The following is a 17235-nucleotide window of genomic DNA, read 5'->3' as shown; positions in this document are numbered from 1 at the left end:
TGCAAATCTTGGACAAAACTTTGCAGTATCTGAACATCATATTTGGCAGTTGTTGAGTTGAAATAACTCAAACGTGTGACTGCAGCACACGACATGGCTTCAAGTTTAAGTCCTAATGCAAGACTTGATTTAAGCAGCTTATCTTCTCAGATTATGTTAGCGGTGAACAAATGTAATCGTGTAATAAAATGACCACATCAATTTACAGCCTGTCAACTTCCATGTATATGTACCTCAGTAATTCAGCTTTATGTTTCTGTATGAATAAGTATTTAGATGTCCAGTGGGTTGAACCCCTACAAGGAACGGATGTGTATTAAGACACGATGACCTTATTAAAATAACACTGGTGTTCTACAAATGTGTGTTATACATAGAAACAATCCAGCTTTAGAGAAATTAATTCACGCATAGTTGCCATTAATGCACTCTGGGTAATGATGTTAAATACTGGCATGGTTTTCCTACCTTGTCTTGTCCTGTGTAGTGCTGTCCTCTAAGAACTTTCTATTCCACCTGGGCTTGTTGAAGAGGACAAGAGGCTACAATGGGGCAAATACTGATCCTGGAAGATGGTCTACTTTGTGGATGTTGGAAATTTGGAGATGTGATGTTAGAGGTAAATGTTTCTTTCTAAGTTCAATATACAGATAAGAATCTGCCTCAGATAGAAATGCATTATTGGTGTTCATTAAAACATTAAAAAATGTGAAAACTGGGGCAATTATTTTGGTTTTTGACAGCAGGAAGTATGTGAGAGGTGAAGGTAGATGAGCTATTGTTAAAAATCTCTCAATAAAAAAGAAGAAACATCAGGAAGTGTTACTATTTCTGTTCTTGTCAGCATAATGATAAACGCTATACAGTTTCTAACCCAAATGCCACACGTTACATTTGATACATGAATGTCAAAGAACTCTGTATCACTAACTAACATGATAAAGGTTACTAAAAAAAACGGTTTACAATGTCAAAATCTGCAGCTGAAGTTGTGTTTTGGCTTATTTCAAAATGGCTGCTCCCATGAAATCATCTACTTTTATGACAAGAGAATCATTGCTAAGAAGTTGGGATGATAATGACATTCAAACTGTTACTCTTTTTTATTAAATAAATATTTTTTGCATTAAAAGAATGCACATTTAAAAGGGTTAATAAACATCTTAGTTCCAAAAAATTAGAATTTTCTGGCTATTTATGCGTCAGCTTTTACGGGGCCAAGCATATTTACGGATTTTTGTACCATCTGGAAAATGAAGAATTGCAACGTTTACCACAGGAACAGGCTCAAATGCTCTTACTGTTTCTGAAGATTGTGTTGAAGAATTTTAAATGGTTGTGATGTGTTCAGGATGTGTGGTCGGTTCAGTCTGACGTCTATGTCTACCAATAGAGGGCAGTAATACGCTAAGATGTGTCTAAACTGCCGAAATGTCCAGAAAACGAAGAAGAAGAAGAAGGCTCCGCCTATTCAAGATGGCGAGCTAGGGAATGGTGCATGCGTGTTTGTTGACATTTATTCAGATTGTAAGATTAAGTCAATTTTTTGTTTTAAAATCTAGAAAAGACTATGTCGAGGCTCATTGTTAAAAACCTCCCTAACGGGGTAAGTGAACTGTTTATTTGTGAACAAAATGACGGTAGTATTTCTTTATATCAGTCCCGGTGAAAGTGTAATTCTGTCATGTTTGTGTGCAGATGAAGGAGGAAAGGTTCAGGTCTATGTTCGCCGCCTTTGGCACCGTGACAGACTGCTCCTTAAAGTTTACTAAGGACGGGAAGTTTCGAAAGTTTGGGTTTGTTGGCTTTAAAGACGAAGAAGATGCGAATAAGGCTCTGAAGCATTTCAACAAGAGCTTCGTGGACACGTCGAGAGTAACGGTAAAGCTCGGCACTGACCTCGCTTGTAATGCTGGTTTTGACACTATCACTGTTTGGCTGTTTTCATTCTTGCGTTTCTTAATATATGGTTGTCACTTACTCTAGGTGGAGATGTGCAAGGCTTTTGGAGATCCAACAAAAGCAAAAGCCTGGAGCAAACATACCCAGAGCTCAGGCCCTAGCAAACCCTCTGCTCCTGCAGACACTGACAGTAAAAAGGTAAATGTTGCAGACCCAAACTACTTAAACGGTATTAGGTCTTGGAAAAAAGTATGTATGCACTTAACTTTTATCACTTCTGTCACTTTTTCGAAATAATATTTTATATTTCTCCGTGTGCTTGTGCCAAGAAAAAGGAACAGAAAAAGGAAACCACCAGCTCTCTTGGAAATGTGAGTATATTTGTCAACAGGAGCTTTGGTTGTGTGCTGATGCTGACAAAACTCAACTTATTATTGATCAGAATTAATTTTGAACTGCCAGAATTTATACACCTCTGGTTTCAATACACAGAAATGCCACCATCAGTAACAGAATATGTGTTGTCTTTTTGTTTTAACCTAATGTGTAAAATGTGTAATTATACTCACAGCAGTAACAATAATAATAATCATCACAGTTATTATAATGATAATAATAATAACACCATTAAACAACCTAAATTATCTTTTTCAGTCTTCTAAAATTTGCTGTACATGTGGCATCTTTTTTTGTTTGTTTGTGTGTGTGCGTATGTGTTGTGTGTATCTTGTGAGCAGCTGGAAGAGGATCAGGGCTTCAAAGAGTTTCTTTCAGTACATCAAAATCGTAGCCAAGCACCAACCTGGGGGAACGACAGCATGCAGCAAATGGCTGATCCTGACAGCCGACAAACAAAGACTCAGGGCAAGAAGAAACCTGCTTCAGATGATTACCTCAACTTTGATTCAGATGAGTCAGAGGAAGAGGAGGAAGAGGACCCTGATGAAGATGAAGGTTGGTAGCACTGATCTCCGCCCAGTTGAATCCTTAATTCTTTGTTTTACTTCTCTGAGTTAATTGCAGGTTAACACTTGGTATGACATTGTAGGATAACTTCTTAGCAAAATAAACAAATGAAAAAAAAAAACTAAAAGTATTAAACTGAACAGACCAACTTAAGAGGAAGCATCGGGTTCAGTCCAGCTTCTAGGTCATCTGAGTAACTATAAATCTTCTGTTACTGTGTCGGGGAAAATGTTGATGACAGAAACTAAGAAAATTTGAGCTGAGAGATTCTTGATAAATGTTTGGAAAGAAATGTATAAAAAAATCTGTATTTCTGGAAAACATGTGCTACAGTTTTGAGTATTGATGGGAGTATATTGTTCCTTTTTAGGTGCCACAAAAGAAGCACTGAAGTCAGGATTGTCAGATATGGACTACCTGCGCTCAAAAGTGGCACAAACAGATCACACCATGGAGGAACATGAAGAAGGGGAAGATGATGATGAAGATGGTGATGGTGAAGATGAAGATGAATATTGTGCTCCTATGCACCTCACAGACAGCGCTTATGAAAGTGGGGAAAGAGACAAAACTGCTGTTCTTTCTGAGGAAAAGAAACAGAACCAAGCAAAGAAAACTGTCAAACAAGAGGTGAGTTTTCAGAGGGTTTGAAATGTTTAACATTACAGATAAATACAGCACACTTGATTTCAGCTCTTAGAGTTTGATTGCTCTTTTCAGATGGAGCCAGTGACAGAGTTCACAGTGAAGCTCAGAGGAGCTCCATTCAATGTTAAAGAGGTGAGTGAAATGGCGTCTCCTGATTTCAGAGATGTAATGAAGATTTTCTGTCTCTTTTAACTTCTACAACAAGACAAATTTCATGTGACATCAACAGCAACAAATTCGGGAGTTTATGACCCCTCTGAAGCCTGCAGCCATCAGGATTGGGAAGAATGAAAGTGGAAATAGAACAGGTGTGTTGCTGCAAGTTTGTCTTGTACATTTATCTTATTGTTCTCATCTTAAAATACAACACTTGGATGATGCACTACAAGAAGACAGCTCATTTTGACTGTATACTGATAAGTATATGAAATAGATGTCTTGTGTGTTTTTCAGGTTATGTGTATGTGGACTTACATTCTGAGGAACAGGTGGAAAAAGCCTTAAAGAAGAATAAGGATTACATAGGTGAAGGATATTATTGTATATGACATGTTTATTTGTGCTGATCATTATCTGTGTTTTTGTTTTGTGATAGAATCTTGTTTAAAGCTGAAGAATAAAACTCCTGGCTGACCATGAAAAATGTCCTCCCTTGTGCTCTCAGGTGGGCGTTATATTGAAGTATTTCGTGTAGATGCCTCAGCAGGTTGGGCAAAAAGAGATAAGAAGAGCAAAGAAATAGATAGAAGCTTCACCAGGAAGCTTAAAGAGGATGAAGAGGAAGAGGATGTTGCAGAGTCAGGTCGACTCTTCATCAGAAACCTTCCTTACACCTGCAGCGAGGAGGAGATAACAGAGCTATTCTCTAAACATGGTAAATGAGTAAACCCTGACCTGCAGAAACAAAAGAGCAAAGCCTTGATTTTAATTTTTTTTTTAACCTTAACTGTCTTTACAGGTCCTTTATCAGAAGTGCTCTTCCCGATTGACAATCTCACAAAGAAACCCAAAGGATTTGCTTTTGTAACGTACATGATACCAGAGAATGCTGTGACAGCTCTGGCTCAGCTGGATGGACACATATTTCAGGTTTTTAATCTTGAATCTCTCCAATAAATGAACAATAATTGATCAATTACTTAGCAACACTACTTAATTTTTATTTTAAGGCAGATGAAAAACCTTTGTCTGCTTGTGTTTTCAGGGAAGGATGCTTCATCTGCTCCCCTCTACAGTGAAAAAAGACAAGACAGAGTCTTTGGATGCGGGTGGCCCTGGCTCTTCTTCATACAAACGACAAAAGGATGCTAAAAACAAAGCTTCAAGTTCCAGGTATAAACAATCATTTTAGACATTGCATATTAGTTTTTGTTTTCTTAACATACACCAATAAGAATAAATAACTTTTTATCTGTGTTTAAGGATTTCATGAATTATCCAAATTATTAATCAGGTGTTTGCTTTTAGCTCTCACAACTGGAACACCCTTTTCCTGGGCACAAGTGCAGTGGCAGATGCTATAGCTGAAAAATACAACACAACAAAAAGCCAAGTCCTGGACCATGTGAGTAACATGGCCTTCTTTTATTCTCCTGTTCTGTTTTTTTTTTTTTTATGGGATAGGGAGACATAAAACTGAGAGCACAGCTCTGATGAAACCCTGGTAAACAAATACAAATACGACCTTAAGATGATTTTTGCAAAAGATTAATGAAATCTCAAAGTGGCTTTGCAAACTACACAAAATTATATTGGTCATTCCCTTTGGGATTTGTAACCTTTCATTGGATTTTGTCGTGGTAAGTTGGCGAAATACAAGACATTTGCAGAAAAATAAACAAACAGATTCACAAGAGATGTGTGCTTACTTGAAGTTACTTGCACAACATGGCATCTGTCCCTTTTCATCTGTAGTATTTCATATCCAAATGTTTGTAAATAAGTTCAAAATTAAATTTTTCAGTTTTGTGTCTGGTCATTTCTTTCCTCTGCAGGAGTCAAAGGGCAGTGTTGCAGTACGTATGGCTCTTGGGGAGACACAGATTGTTCAGGAAACTCGACAGTTTTTACTGGACAATGGTGTCAGTCTGGATTCCTTCAGTCAGGTAAATCTAATACTAATTAGTCATCCTTACAGTTTTGTTTGTATGTTACTGCTGACTGAAACAAATGAGGATGATAGAGAAACCTTGAACCTTCTCTCATGGGTAATATTCTCTAAACTCCTCCCTGTGCATTTTAACCAATTACCTTAGTAAGGGTCACTTCCTGCATGTGTTATTTTCCCTTGTCTTGTTTCTCAGGCGGCAGCTGCAAGAAGTAAATCTGTGATCCTAGTGAAAAACCTTCCGGCTGGAGTGACGGCCTCAGAGTTGGAAGAACTTTTTTCGCCCCATGGCTCTTTGGGTCGTGTGCTGCTGCCGCCCTCTGGACTCACCGCCATCATTGAATTCCTGGAACCAACTGAGGCAAAACGAGCCTTCACTCGCCTCGCTTACAGCAAGGTGTGTACAACCTTTTACCAGTTTCATCCATACAGGCATAAATTGTTTGAGATAAATCTCTTTTAAGACTTTAACTTTTCTCCAAACTCTAGTTTCAACACGTTCCACTGTATTTGGAGTGGGCACCTGTGGGAGTGTTTGTAGCAGGCAAACCAGAACCAGGTACGTGTCCCCTTGTTTTTACTAAGTTTTGAAAATTTAAGGTATTAAATGGATCATTCTTGAAGTGTCAACACATTTAATTTGTTCACAAAGTGTCAGAAAAAGAGGATGCTGTGAAAGAGGAGAAGAGAGAGGAAGCCAGTGAGGAAGATGAAGAAGATGAAGAGGAGTCCGCTCCTGGTTCCACACTTTTTGTCAAAAACCTTAATTTTAGCACTACAGAGGAGAAACTACAAGAGGTAGGTTGATTTCCTAATAAAAACCCTGTCAATTTTTAATGCCTGTTCATTTAAGTTTGATGTTACAGAAGATTCATTTTTCTTTATTTGTTACAGACATTTTCAAAATGCGGCAAAGTCCAATCCTGCTCCATCTCTAAGAAGAAAGATAAAACAGGTATGAAAGATTTAAAGAGGGATTTTTCGTGCATATAATGCATCCCCTTTATTCTTTATACAGAAACAAGATCTCAAAATAAACCAGACCTAGGGCATCTGTTGGGGGAATATTAGAATTCTCTCTCTGCAAAAATAGCTTTTTTATTATTTATTTCTGAACTATCAATAAAGTCCATGTGACCTTGTTTTTTTTTCCAGGAAAGCTGTTGTCAATGGGCTACGGTTTTGTCCAGTATCAGACAGCAGAGGCAGCACAGAAAGCTCTGAGGCAGCTCCAGGTATTACTTCCATCACTCTTGCTGAAAAATTGCAGCTTTTCTCGACAGAATGCAAGTCTGTGCTCATGTGTGCTCTTTGTCTCAAACCTCCACCAGCACTGTAGTGTGGATGATCACCAGTTAGAGCTGAAGATTTCTGAGAGAGCCACAAGGTAAGAGGTGCATGGGAGGGATTGTAATGAACTATGACTGTGGTGAAGGCGTGGGATTCCACATCCAATCAGATATGAGATGAGGACAGTCAGTTATTAAGTAATCACACCATATTTACATTGTAATATGCCAGGTACAGGAAGCAAGAGTTGGATGTGTTAGCATCTATAGCAGCTGTAATGTTGATTAACAGATTGAATTCTTGAAACAAAAATAAATCTAAGTTTCAAAATTAAAAAAGTTACCAGGTTAGGGTGAGTTGGGCAGATCTTGTATCAAAAATGTTTATTAACAAAATGTAATGACTGATTTTTCCCCCACATGTACAGAACTCCTGAGGTGTCACGGAAGAAGAAGCAAGTAGAGAAGAAACAGACTGGTACCAAGATCCTTGTGCGAAACGTTCCCTTCCAGGCCACTGTCAGGGAAATTCGGGAACTTTTCTGGTAGCTGTCATACATACATACAGTTGTTTTTACTTTGAGTGTTGAGTGAAAATTAACAGCATTTAATGATCAGTGTCCTTGCTCCATTTTTACAGCACGTTTGGAGAGCTAAAGACAGTTCGTCTCCCAAAAAAAGCAGCTGGCTCAGGAAATCACAGAGGCTTTGGCTTTATTGACTTTCTTACCAAACAAGAAGCTAAGGTATGTGCACAGGCAAAGTTTAAGCTATGTCTTTAACTACTTCTTGTTCTAAATTAACAGCACAGCACCTTGTTTAATCCTGTCATATCCCTCCCCCCCTTAGAAAGCATTTGCTGCACTGTGCCACAGCACCCATCTGTATGGGAGACGCCTTGTACTGGAGTGGGCTGATTCTGAGGAAACGGTGGAGACATTGAGACGGAAAACAGCAGAACATTTTCATGGTAAAACCAGTTGTTTTGTAGTAGCATACAGAAATACAAACTTCACTGCTGTTTATTAATGAGTTATTTCTTTCGTTTCTTCAAATGCCAGTGGTCAACAAAAAGAAGAGAAAAGCTGAGGTTTTGGGGGGAATTCTGGAGACAATGGAAACTGACACCGTTGTGGAAGACTAAGTTTTTTCTCTAGGTTATAAAGTTCCTATGTTTTTCTGTAAAATTCAGATTTGGGTTTTTTTTTTCATTTAAAACCTGGATTTCTTTCTGTATGTTTTGTTACATTAGATGTCAACATCACATTCACATTTTGTATTAAGGGATGTATCAAAGTCAGATAATGAGACTGATGTCAACTTTTATAAAAAATATATATCTCTTGTGTCAAGAACTATGCATTTTTTGTGTCATGTGCTATACCGTCAATGGTCATGTGCTTTGTGTATTTTGTGTCAGTAACAAGAGCATCCAAAAAAGGCTTTTACTTTGAAAAGACTATCCCTTTACGTTGATTGGTCACCAGCGTGATCATATGACTTCTTCATGTAAACATGGCGGCCAGGCTGAAGAATAATTTGGCCGTTCGAGGAGTAAAACAGCCTTTAAATGTTTTATTGATGTTATTCGGGTTGTGTCTTACATCTGTAACTATTCGAGCTGAAATACGGACCGCTGTTTTTGACAAACAAACTGGAGAGCTGTCTGTTGTTGAGGGTTTCAGAGGAGATTTTGTAGCCTGGGGGAACTTCACAGATGACATTAAGAATTCTGGGTGAGTACCAAAACATTGCTGACGCTGCTGTTTTTCAAAACATGCCAAACCTTTTCCCATGTAATGAGTCATATCATTGAGTAGGTCCTGAAAGACAAAGAAAATAAGTAAATATGGGCTTTCTAGACCAAACGTTAGGACGTTAGTCAAATAAATGACGTGAAGAAATACTATTTTTTGGTTAACTGCGCATTTGCAATGTCCTCGAGCCAAAGAATAAAATCAGCAGCTTCTTATCTATTATTGATTTCCGGGCCCACCAAAACTACAAAGAAGCCAGTGACCGATTTTTTTTTATTACTACCTTAAAGATTATCTTACCTGTACATGTTAACTGCATAGAAGCAGAAAATAGAGACTAATTTGTGCTGGGCATCTGTCCCAAGTCAGAGACGTTAAAGAGAAGTAATTGAGCCAAGGAAGTCTTGAATATAAAGGAAAGTGAAACCATAGGTATTATTGATTAAAAAACAAATTACTTGATATTTGTGAACCATGTTATCTCAGTGTACATTAGTCTGTTCAGTAAAGGCTGCCAAAAAATATGAAAAACATAGCTTATTCTTTGGTAAAGATCTCAAGACCTGCACTGGTATCAAGCTGACTATTATTACACCTATGATATACCTGTGCTGGTATAATATTTGTCCTCTTTGATATTGTCATCTACAGCACAGGTCAGTCACGCGTGCCTTTCTTTTCAGGTGGTCATTCCTAGAGGTGATTACCAGCAGTCAGTACAATGACAGTCTACAGGCGTATGCTGCTGGTGCAGTGGAGGCTGCGCTCACATCTCAGGTAGGCTTGGATCTAAAATCTGCCACCCTATTTATTTTATAATTGATTTCATGTAGAGACTTTTTGTTTGTTTAGCTCATCTATAAGCACTGGATGAACACTCTGATGGGTTACTGCGGACCCTTCACCGCTCAAACGGGTTACTGTGACCGCCTCAAGGCTTTCATCACAGCCAACATGCAGTGGGTTCAAGAGCAAATAGAGCAGCAGCCAAGTTCACCATACTGGTACCAGGTAACTGATAATATGTATGAAGAATGAAATACATAATGCAGATAAAAGATTATTTTAACCAGTCTATCTCTGCTTATTAGGTGCGTCTGGCACTTCTGCAGCTGAAAGGCCTGGAAGACAGTTACAATGATCAGCTGTCATTTCCTACAGGATCTTTCTCCTTCAATCCATTTGGCTTTTTGTATGTGGTTATCTCAGTACAGCATTAATTAAACATGCCTCTCAGGGCCCTGATGGGTGACAATGGTTATGAACTTTAACATTTCTGTCATGATCTGCACACACTTTTTACTTTTTCCATTCAGACTTTTCCAACTGGGTGGAGATCTGGAGGACCTGGAGTCTGCTCTGAACAAATCTAGTCAAACTCGACCACTTGGTTCTGGCTCGTGTTCTGCTCTTATTAAGCTGCTGCCAAACAACAAGGAACTGCTGGTGTCACATGACACTTGGAACGTGTACCAAGCCATGCTTCGCATCATGAAGAAATACACCTTCTCCTTTAAGGTTTCTCCTTCAGGTAGCTTTCTGGTGGAAATAGACCTTCTTTTCATTACTATTACTGCTCGTGTAAAAATTTCTTTTTAAATCAAAGCTATATTAGTAATGGGCTTGATATATTTATTTTCAGAGGAGGGTCTACTCCCTGGAAGAGTTCAAGCCTTCTCATCTTATCCTGGATCCATTTTTTCTGGAGATGACTTTTATATCCTTAGCAGTGGTTTGGTGAGAGAACTATGTCTGCATGGCATAATGAAACTAATTGTCAACAAAAAGTAGTATGTCAATATACTGCTTTGATTTTTTTGAAATAAAAATGTACTGCAATTCTCTAATTGTCATATCTTTATCTTCAGGTTACTTTGGAAACCACCATTGGCAACAGTAATCCTTCACTCTGGAAATTTGTTCAGCCAGGAACCGTCATGGAGTGGCTAAGGAATATTGTGGCTAATCGGCTAGCCACTACTGGCATGGAGTGGGCCAAGATATTTAGCAAGTTCAACAGTGGAACGTAAGTTTTATGCTACAGAGAGAAACTGGGTCTCATGACTTTTCAGTCAACACCGTTCCTACTCTGTCCACAAGTAATCTCCTGCACAGGCTCCAGCTTGAGTTGTTTGCCACATTTTGTCTTGTGTTCAAATTCCTAATGTCTGAGTTTAGATAAGATTCTATTTGACCTTTGATTCCAGTGTTGACTACTAGCTGTGAAGGGGCCTGTAAAAGGCTGTAAAAGGGCATTTATAATCTGTAGTCACATGAGTAGTCAGTCTGGTCATACAGCTGTAAAGAAGTCATAAGGCTGAGTGTTTGTGAATCATCAGTTACATGAATATACACTTCACACCACACACACACACACACACACACACACACACACACACACACACACACACAAACAAACAAAGAATTAACATTTGTAATTGTTTCTTTGTATTGGATTGTGTGTGCATGATAGGTACAACAACCAGTGGATGATTGTGGACTATAATCACTTTACTCCTGGAAAAACTGACATTAAAGAGGATCTATTGGTTGTGCTTGAGCAGATTCCGTAAGTCATTGCAAGAAGTATTTCATGAAACATAAAATAAATGTGAGTATTTTCTTTCACCACTCACAAACCTGTGCATGATTTTCTCTACTTTAATGCTGCAGTGGATTCATTGTTTACGCTGATAAAACTCAGGAACTACTGCAGAAAGGTTACTGGGCAAGTTTTAATATACCGTAAGTTTGATATGATCAAGTTTTACATCAACATATTATACTTTGACTTATTTATTTTGTTTCAGGGCCTTATGTAATTTTTCTCTCACATGTAGGTACTATGAAAACATATTTAATGCCAGTGGCTGCAATGAACTGGTTGAGAAGTTTGGCCCTTGGTTCTCTCTGGACCAGAATCCTCGGGCTCAGATATTCAGAAGAAACCAGACAGCTGTTGTAGATCTGGACTCAATGGTCCGTCTCATGAGGTAAAGTCTGTTTGGGATGGGCATGTCCCTCTGTGCTCATTTTATATGCACTCCACAAATGTTCTTCTTGAACATATATTTTTTTTGTTGTTTACATACGTACCATCTTGTGTTAATGTGAACAACAATGTACAATTTGTTCCCAGGTATAATAATTTTAAGGAAGACCCATTGTCAAGGTGTGATGGCTGCGATCCACCGTGGAATGGAGAGAATGCTATCTCAGCTCGTTCAGATCTGAATCCAGCTAATGGTACATATCCATTTGGTGCCTTGAAGCAGAGACCACATGGAGGAACAGATATGAAGGTAATGTAACTCATCACACTCATTCTGTGTAATACCTAAAATGTGTATGTGTAATCTTAGAGGCAATAAATAATCAGGTGTATTTTGTGTTCTCTGTGTAGATGACTTCCTATGGGATGTTTCGTGACTATGGTATGCTAGCAGTGAGTGGACCCACATGGGATCAGGTGCCACCCTTCCAGTGGAGCACTTCCCCGTACAAAGACCTTGTGCACATGGGTCACCCTGACAGATGGGCATTCGAGCCTATAAAAGTCACCTGGACTCCTTAATTTGGACTATACTGTATACTACACAAAGGGGAGGTGAAATAATGCCAGATGTGCTGTTGAAGGTTACAACAAAGGGAAATTGCATTTTAATTTTGTGAAATGAGTTTTTAAATAATCACAATTTTTAGTTCTTGTGTGAGAAGCAATAATACTCTGGAAGTATTGCAGCATAAAAGCATTGAACCGTGAGAAAAATACAAAAAGATCAGCAAAGCCTTTACTGTGAGTGGGAAGTGGAAGCTTCTTCATCTGAAAATATCTGCTTTCAAGTTTTGTTTTTAAAGATTTCTCCTTGAACTACTGTCTTGGAATGTAAATTACACACAATTTTAGATACTTAGTGAGTGACTGGAGCTGTAAAATATTCTCACTATATGGAAAATTTCTATTAGAAATAACCAAGACAGTTATTGAATGGATGGAATGTCTTGATCTTGGAGTAATTGTTTTTATTCTTCTACAAAAACTTTATGATTTATTTTGAGATACATGTTAAATAAAATGTCCTGATTCTTTCATCATAAATAATTGTTTGCATTGCTGGTGCAATTAAATATCCTGGGGTATCATCATTTGCACAGATGAAAGAGTTGAATGACTCCTGTACATCTTGACAGGTGTTCCCTGTTGTTTCTCACAGAATGAATTTTCTTCCCTCATCAAAGATTGGCAGAGTTATAATTTGAGATGTGGAAACACTTTGCACATGCTGAATAATAAAAGCTTATTTTGTGAAACTTAAACAGTTTGTACAGCAGGATGAAAGATGTGCCATATGAACGGGTTTCACAAGTTGAAAGACAAGGAGTAAACCCCTTATAAAGGTGTTAAAAACCAGAAGAATGCATTCATTTATTTAGAATATTTTTGACTGTGATGACGAGAAAAAGAAACATTTCTTGCACATGATGAACACATTGCGTACTGGAAATATCATACTGTCACAGAAACTCAACTCATACACTGAGAATATTAATATTAAAATACATAAATATGAAGTGTAGTCGCTGCCACAGGAGTGCAGCCGCGTGCAACAGGCTTTAAGTCACATGACTTACGTCATTGCTGTCGTCATAGTACTCCGCCCTAATTCGTTGTAAATCGTCGCTTTTGTCGCGTTGTAGTCGTTGCCGTGTTAGTATTGTAAACATCTATGCACGGCAGACAACTCCCCGCCTGATAACTTTGAAGGTAAATGGTTTCAGTGCATTTCGCTAAATCTGTTGACGTGATCTGAAAAGACAGCTTATAATCGAGGTATGTGGATGTTTTCATGCTCGTTTGATACATTACACTGACAGTAACTGAACGTGTCAGAAAACATGTAGAGGCGGATGTGGCTGGTTTGCTGATAAGGTAGATGAGTTACACGTCTCCTGAAGTATTACCTAAATGTATCTTTTTCGGTCACATGGTAGAAATTACTCTTAATTTCAGAAAAGTGATTTATCGTTTGTACGCGACTTTTTATAGGATACAAAGCACCAGTGTTTTGTTTTGGTAATCTAGTTGTCACTTAGTTATTACTTCTTGAAAGCACAGCTGTTAAAGCAGTATGTGATATTCTACTCATCATCAGGGTTTTTTTTTTAACTAAAAACAAAAAACAATTACCCCCTCCTTTCTGGTGAAATACAGTTCTCTCCGGGTTATGTGATTAAACCATCTGTTAATGATCGTGGTCCACACGAAATTGTTAAGACAGCTGTCACACTGTTTTTGGTCACTAAAGTGAATTTCTTCTTTTACAGCTGGTCACATTACATCCCAGGGATGTGTGCAGCCTGATGATGGGTTTTTGGCAGCCGTTTACCAATTTTAGAGATTATGTTTCCCAGAATCCTCCTGGGGTTACATTTTTCCTGTGTCTGTTGACTATGGCTGTGTCTTTATTGTGCCTCAGCTCGTACAACTACAAGTACGATGTTCCTAACCCTGACACGAAAAAGGTAAGAACGAATTGATCTCAACCATGGCCATTAGGTCTGATTCTGCTACTGTTTGTGGAGAACATGTTGTGAATCTGGATATGCTTGTAATGTGCTCTAAGTAAATCACATTTACTCCTTTTGTAGGACTGGAACCACCTCCTATCTTCCATATCACAGTTCCAGCTGTGTGTAAAAGCCAATGCAAGTATATCTGAACTGGTCTCTCCAGCCAACTCTCCTCAGATAAAAAGAGACCCTTCAGTTCCCCCAACTATGGCTCCATCTGTCACTACTTTACGTCTTAAGGTCCCTTTGACTGTGACTTCAAACAGTGGCTCTCTCAAAGATCTAGCTCTTCACACTGCCTTAAACAGCAGTCAGCTTCACCTTGGAGGTTGGTTTTCCAGTTCCGGTTTTGGAAGTATAAAACTATTAGTTGTCACCCATGACTTAATGTTTTTTTCCCCCCAGGCAATGATACTGTTAATGTGACTCTGGAGGTTTTATCAGGAAATGACTCCTACACCTGCCTCACCATAAGTTCTCCAACTCACCTCCTGCCCATGAGCCAGTGAGTCCCTGCACACTCTCATTGAGTGTTTATAAATGTTCTTTTTTTGTTCTCTGTGGGGAAAAATATTCAACCCATAAACATGTGTTTAACATGACAATGTCTCTACTAAAGACTTCCACAGGAGTGCCCTACACCCGAGAAAAACTTTTCACCCATCTATGTTGAACCAAACCAGCAGCAACTTACAGACTCACAAACTTGCTACAGTTTGCACGCTAAGAATGAGCCTTCCCTTACCATCATGTTGACACAGGTACAGAAAGTAACACGTGAAAAGAATTCTGTCAGCTATGATAATTTCAGAAACCTTCCTGACATAAACTTTCCGCTTTTCTCTGCTCCAATGCTGTAGGAGGAGAGGAGTGTGGTAGTAAGACATCTGTTGGAAGTCAGTGTGTGTCTACTCGGAGTTTGTACGATTCTCTGTCTAGCAGCAAGTATGACACATTCAGCACGTCGACCCCACTGGAATGGTCTGGAACCTCAAAATGTAAGAAATGTTATGTTTTGCAATACCTGTACCATTCTCGCTGTGGTTGTGTTCTATAAGAAACTATAAAATGTTCAGGCAAAAAAAACCCACAAAAAATTACACATATCACTCTTTGAAGGAAAAGACTGTAGTTGTTTGTATGAAAAGTAAGTTGAACTCTGCCATTCCCTGTCTCTTTCTTCTTCTCCCTCTGTCTCTCTCTAACCCCAACTCTGTCAAGAAAGATGTCTGTCTAACATGAGTCTCTTCCTGTAAAGACACGTTTTTTCTTTGCCTTTGTAACTTGCTAAATGCTGCAAAGTGGCAGGTTAAGATGAGATAAAAATCCCTGTCTTGTCTTGATTTGAGGTTTTTGTTGATAATATTACATGAGCGTGTCTGAATCTACAAAAAAAAAAGAATTTTCGAAAAACTTGTGTTCACTGTTTTTGTAGCAGAGACTCTACAGCAGACACTAGATGTTTTTAATGTTGAGACTTTGTTTGAACCTAAATGTACTACTTTGCTTTATTTTTCAGAAGCCCTTGATTGACAGCTGAATCCTGTCTATCCTGAAGGATTGATCTGTTGAATCGAGAAGAGAAGCAACAGAAAATGTCAGTTTTAAGGAAGCAGTCCATGGAGTTTATAATGATGACTTTTCAAGAAGTAAAACTCTGTATTTGAATGAAGTTATACAACGTCCTCTTGGGCTTTGGAGAGAGCTCTCTGAAGCCAAGGAACAAATATCCTGGTGGTGTCATCAGGTTAGTATCAATGAATCTGAGGACACAGGTATTGCAAGGATTCATCCGTTCAAGTTTAATCAATTTAGGCATAATTTTCAGCAATTTTCAAACCTGGCTCATTTAATGGAGCACATTTCAGCACACGCGTAATTTTTTATAATGCTTATTTAACACAATCCCTATCTTTTCGATATGCAGAACTCAATCCTTCATTGGAAACTAAAACAGGCTTTAATTCAGAGATGTAGTTCTGACAGAGAGAAATGCATTATGTAATGAACTATTGTGTTATGAAAAAAAACTCAATTTGTCATGTCTACATATTTTACTGGTCATTGACCTAATCCAGTCCATTATGGACCGTACATTTAAGCATTTAGGTGCATTCCATTAAAAGAATTTTCCAGTCTAAGTTCATATTTTTTCCAGTGTTACTCTCACCTGCACTTGGGTGATATTAATCATAGGCTTAAGAAATCTTAATGTGAAAGAATAAGTGTAATGCACTGTATTCCTATTCTTCATTTTACTGGACCAAACCAAAGAACTTTTAGAGCACAAGGCTCAATGCCTCAATCCATCAGACTTCCATCAGACTTTGGACAGCTCATTGAAGTTCCCATTCCAAACTCCTTGAATTCATGAAACACTGGTACATTCTGAGAATGAATAGGTGATGAAATTCTCTAGCAGTTGCCTTGATAGAGACCATTTTTATGTGTACTGAAACACAAAGGACCCATAAACACTTTACACAGTTAAGTGTTAGCATGAAAATGACCAGTATTAACTTATCATACTCTGTGAGTAACTGAGTCCGTGTTGAAATTGCCTGAAACAGGCTATCTGTAATATTGATTAAAGAAAAAATAATCCAGAACACTTTGCATCTTAGTGTGGTGTGTGCATGTTAGTCCCCAGGGATATCAACTGACTGAAACAGGTAAGAATCAAAATTAATGTCAAAAGACACAATTCTTCCAGTACTACAACCCTTTGTTTAATAAGATTAACACTCATTTATAGAAAATAATGTACGGTTTATATGTCTTGAATTTTGAGTTGGTTGAGTTTACAGAATTCAGTGTCTCTTATTCCTGGCTCTGATCGGGGCAGTTAGAAAGGGCTGTTGTTTTTTTATTCATCTATTAGTTCTGACTGTACATAAACCATATACCGGCAAAAATAAAATAAATAAATAAAAAACACAGAACACACACAGTGTATCATTAGAGGTTGTATTAGATTATAACCTATAATTAAATA

At 38.2% G+C, this 17235-nt stretch overlaps 3 protein-coding genes across 4 annotated transcripts; all 3 read left to right on the top strand.

Moving 5' to 3' along the window:
• The first annotated feature begins 1440 nt into the window (after window positions 1–1440).
• rbm19 (RNA binding motif protein 19) lies at window positions 1441–8194 on the top strand. Its single transcript, XM_074670002.1, has 24 exons — window positions 1441–1606; window positions 1699–1881; window positions 1987–2100; window positions 2232–2273; window positions 2640–2856; window positions 3239–3498; window positions 3589–3648; window positions 3746–3824; window positions 3970–4041; window positions 4181–4390; window positions 4475–4605; window positions 4721–4848; window positions 4984–5080; window positions 5511–5621; window positions 5820–6020; window positions 6113–6182; window positions 6276–6421; window positions 6518–6578; window positions 6779–6858; window positions 6955–7010; window positions 7341–7457; window positions 7553–7658; window positions 7762–7882; window positions 7974–8194. Exons 1-24 carry the CDS (start codon window positions 1571–1573, stop codon window positions 8054–8056), a joined length of 2781 nt encoding a protein of 926 aa, XP_074526103.1. The 5' UTR covers window positions 1441–1570; the 3' UTR covers window positions 8057–8194.
• An 80-nt stretch (window positions 8195–8274) lies between these two features.
• On the top strand, window positions 8275–12991 carry plbd2 (phospholipase B domain containing 2). The gene is made up of 12 exons (XM_074670003.1): window positions 8275–8648; window positions 9353–9446; window positions 9522–9680; window positions 9761–9861; window positions 9986–10200; window positions 10312–10406; window positions 10538–10695; window positions 11143–11238; window positions 11343–11414; window positions 11510–11662; window positions 11809–11971; window positions 12073–12991. The coding sequence occupies exons 1-12, from the start codon at window positions 8428–8430 to the stop codon at window positions 12241–12243; spliced, it is 1698 nt and encodes a 565-aa protein (XP_074526104.1). The 5' UTR covers window positions 8275–8427; the 3' UTR covers window positions 12244–12991.
• Window positions 12992–13352: 361 nt separating this feature from the next.
• LOC141790567 (transmembrane protein 248) lies at window positions 13353–17145 on the top strand. Of its 2 annotated transcripts, none has more exons than XM_074670541.1 (7): window positions 13353–13434; window positions 13995–14192; window positions 14319–14568; window positions 14646–14745; window positions 14860–15001; window positions 15101–15238; window positions 15760–17145. In XM_074670541.1, exons 2-7 carry the CDS (start codon window positions 14031–14033, stop codon window positions 15778–15780), a joined length of 813 nt encoding a protein of 270 aa, XP_074526642.1. In that variant the 5' UTR covers window positions 13353–13434; window positions 13995–14030; the 3' UTR covers window positions 15781–17145. The 2 variants fall into 2 exon arrangements, with proteins under 2 accessions (XP_074526642.1, XP_074526641.1); XM_074670540.1 differs by having other exon boundaries at window positions 13361–13500.
• Window positions 17146–17235: the final 90 nt, after the last annotated feature.

Source organism: Halichoeres trimaculatus, unplaced genomic scaffold (assembly GCF_033239565.1).
Source record: "Halichoeres trimaculatus isolate MK-OKI-2021-1 unplaced genomic scaffold, fHalTri1.1 fHalTri1_scaffold_5, whole genome shotgun sequence".
NCBI lineage: Eukaryota > Metazoa > Chordata > Actinopteri > Labriformes > Labridae > Halichoeres > Halichoeres trimaculatus.
This window is presented reverse-complemented; position numbering and strand designations above follow the sequence as displayed.

Excerpts from the sequence above, each read along its gene's own strand:
- rbm19 (XM_074670002.1), top strand. The coding sequence starts at position 1,571 with ATGTCGAGGCTCATTGTTAAAAACCTCCCTAACGGG. Across the intron at positions 4,849-4,983 it reads AACAAAGCTTCAAGTTCCAG|CTCTCACAACTGGAACACCC; the intron begins GTATAAACAATC and ends GTTTGCTTTTAG. Across the intron at positions 7,883-7,973 it reads AACAGCAGAACATTTTCATG|TGGTCAACAAAAAGAAGAGA; the intron begins GTAAAACCAGTT and ends TTCAAATGCCAG.
- plbd2 (XM_074670003.1), top strand. The coding sequence starts at position 8,428 with ATGGCGGCCAGGCTGAAGAATAATTTGGCCGTTCGAGGAGTAAAACAG. Across the intron at positions 8,649-9,352 it reads GATGACATTAAGAATTCTGG|GTGGTCATTCCTAGAGGTGA; the intron begins GTGAGTACCAAA and ends CTTTCTTTTCAG. Across the intron at positions 10,696-11,142 it reads AGCAAGTTCAACAGTGGAAC|GTACAACAACCAGTGGATGA; the intron begins GTAAGTTTTATG and ends TGTGCATGATAG.
- LOC141790567 (XM_074670541.1), top strand. The coding sequence starts at position 14,031 with ATGATGGGTTTTTGGCAGCCGTTTACCAATTTTAGAGATTATGTTTCC. Across the intron at positions 14,193-14,318 it reads CTAACCCTGACACGAAAAAG|GACTGGAACCACCTCCTATC; the intron begins GTAAGAACGAAT and ends CTCCTTTTGTAG. Across the intron at positions 14,746-14,859 it reads CACCTCCTGCCCATGAGCCA|ACTTCCACAGGAGTGCCCTA; the intron begins GTGAGTCCCTGC and ends TCTCTACTAAAG.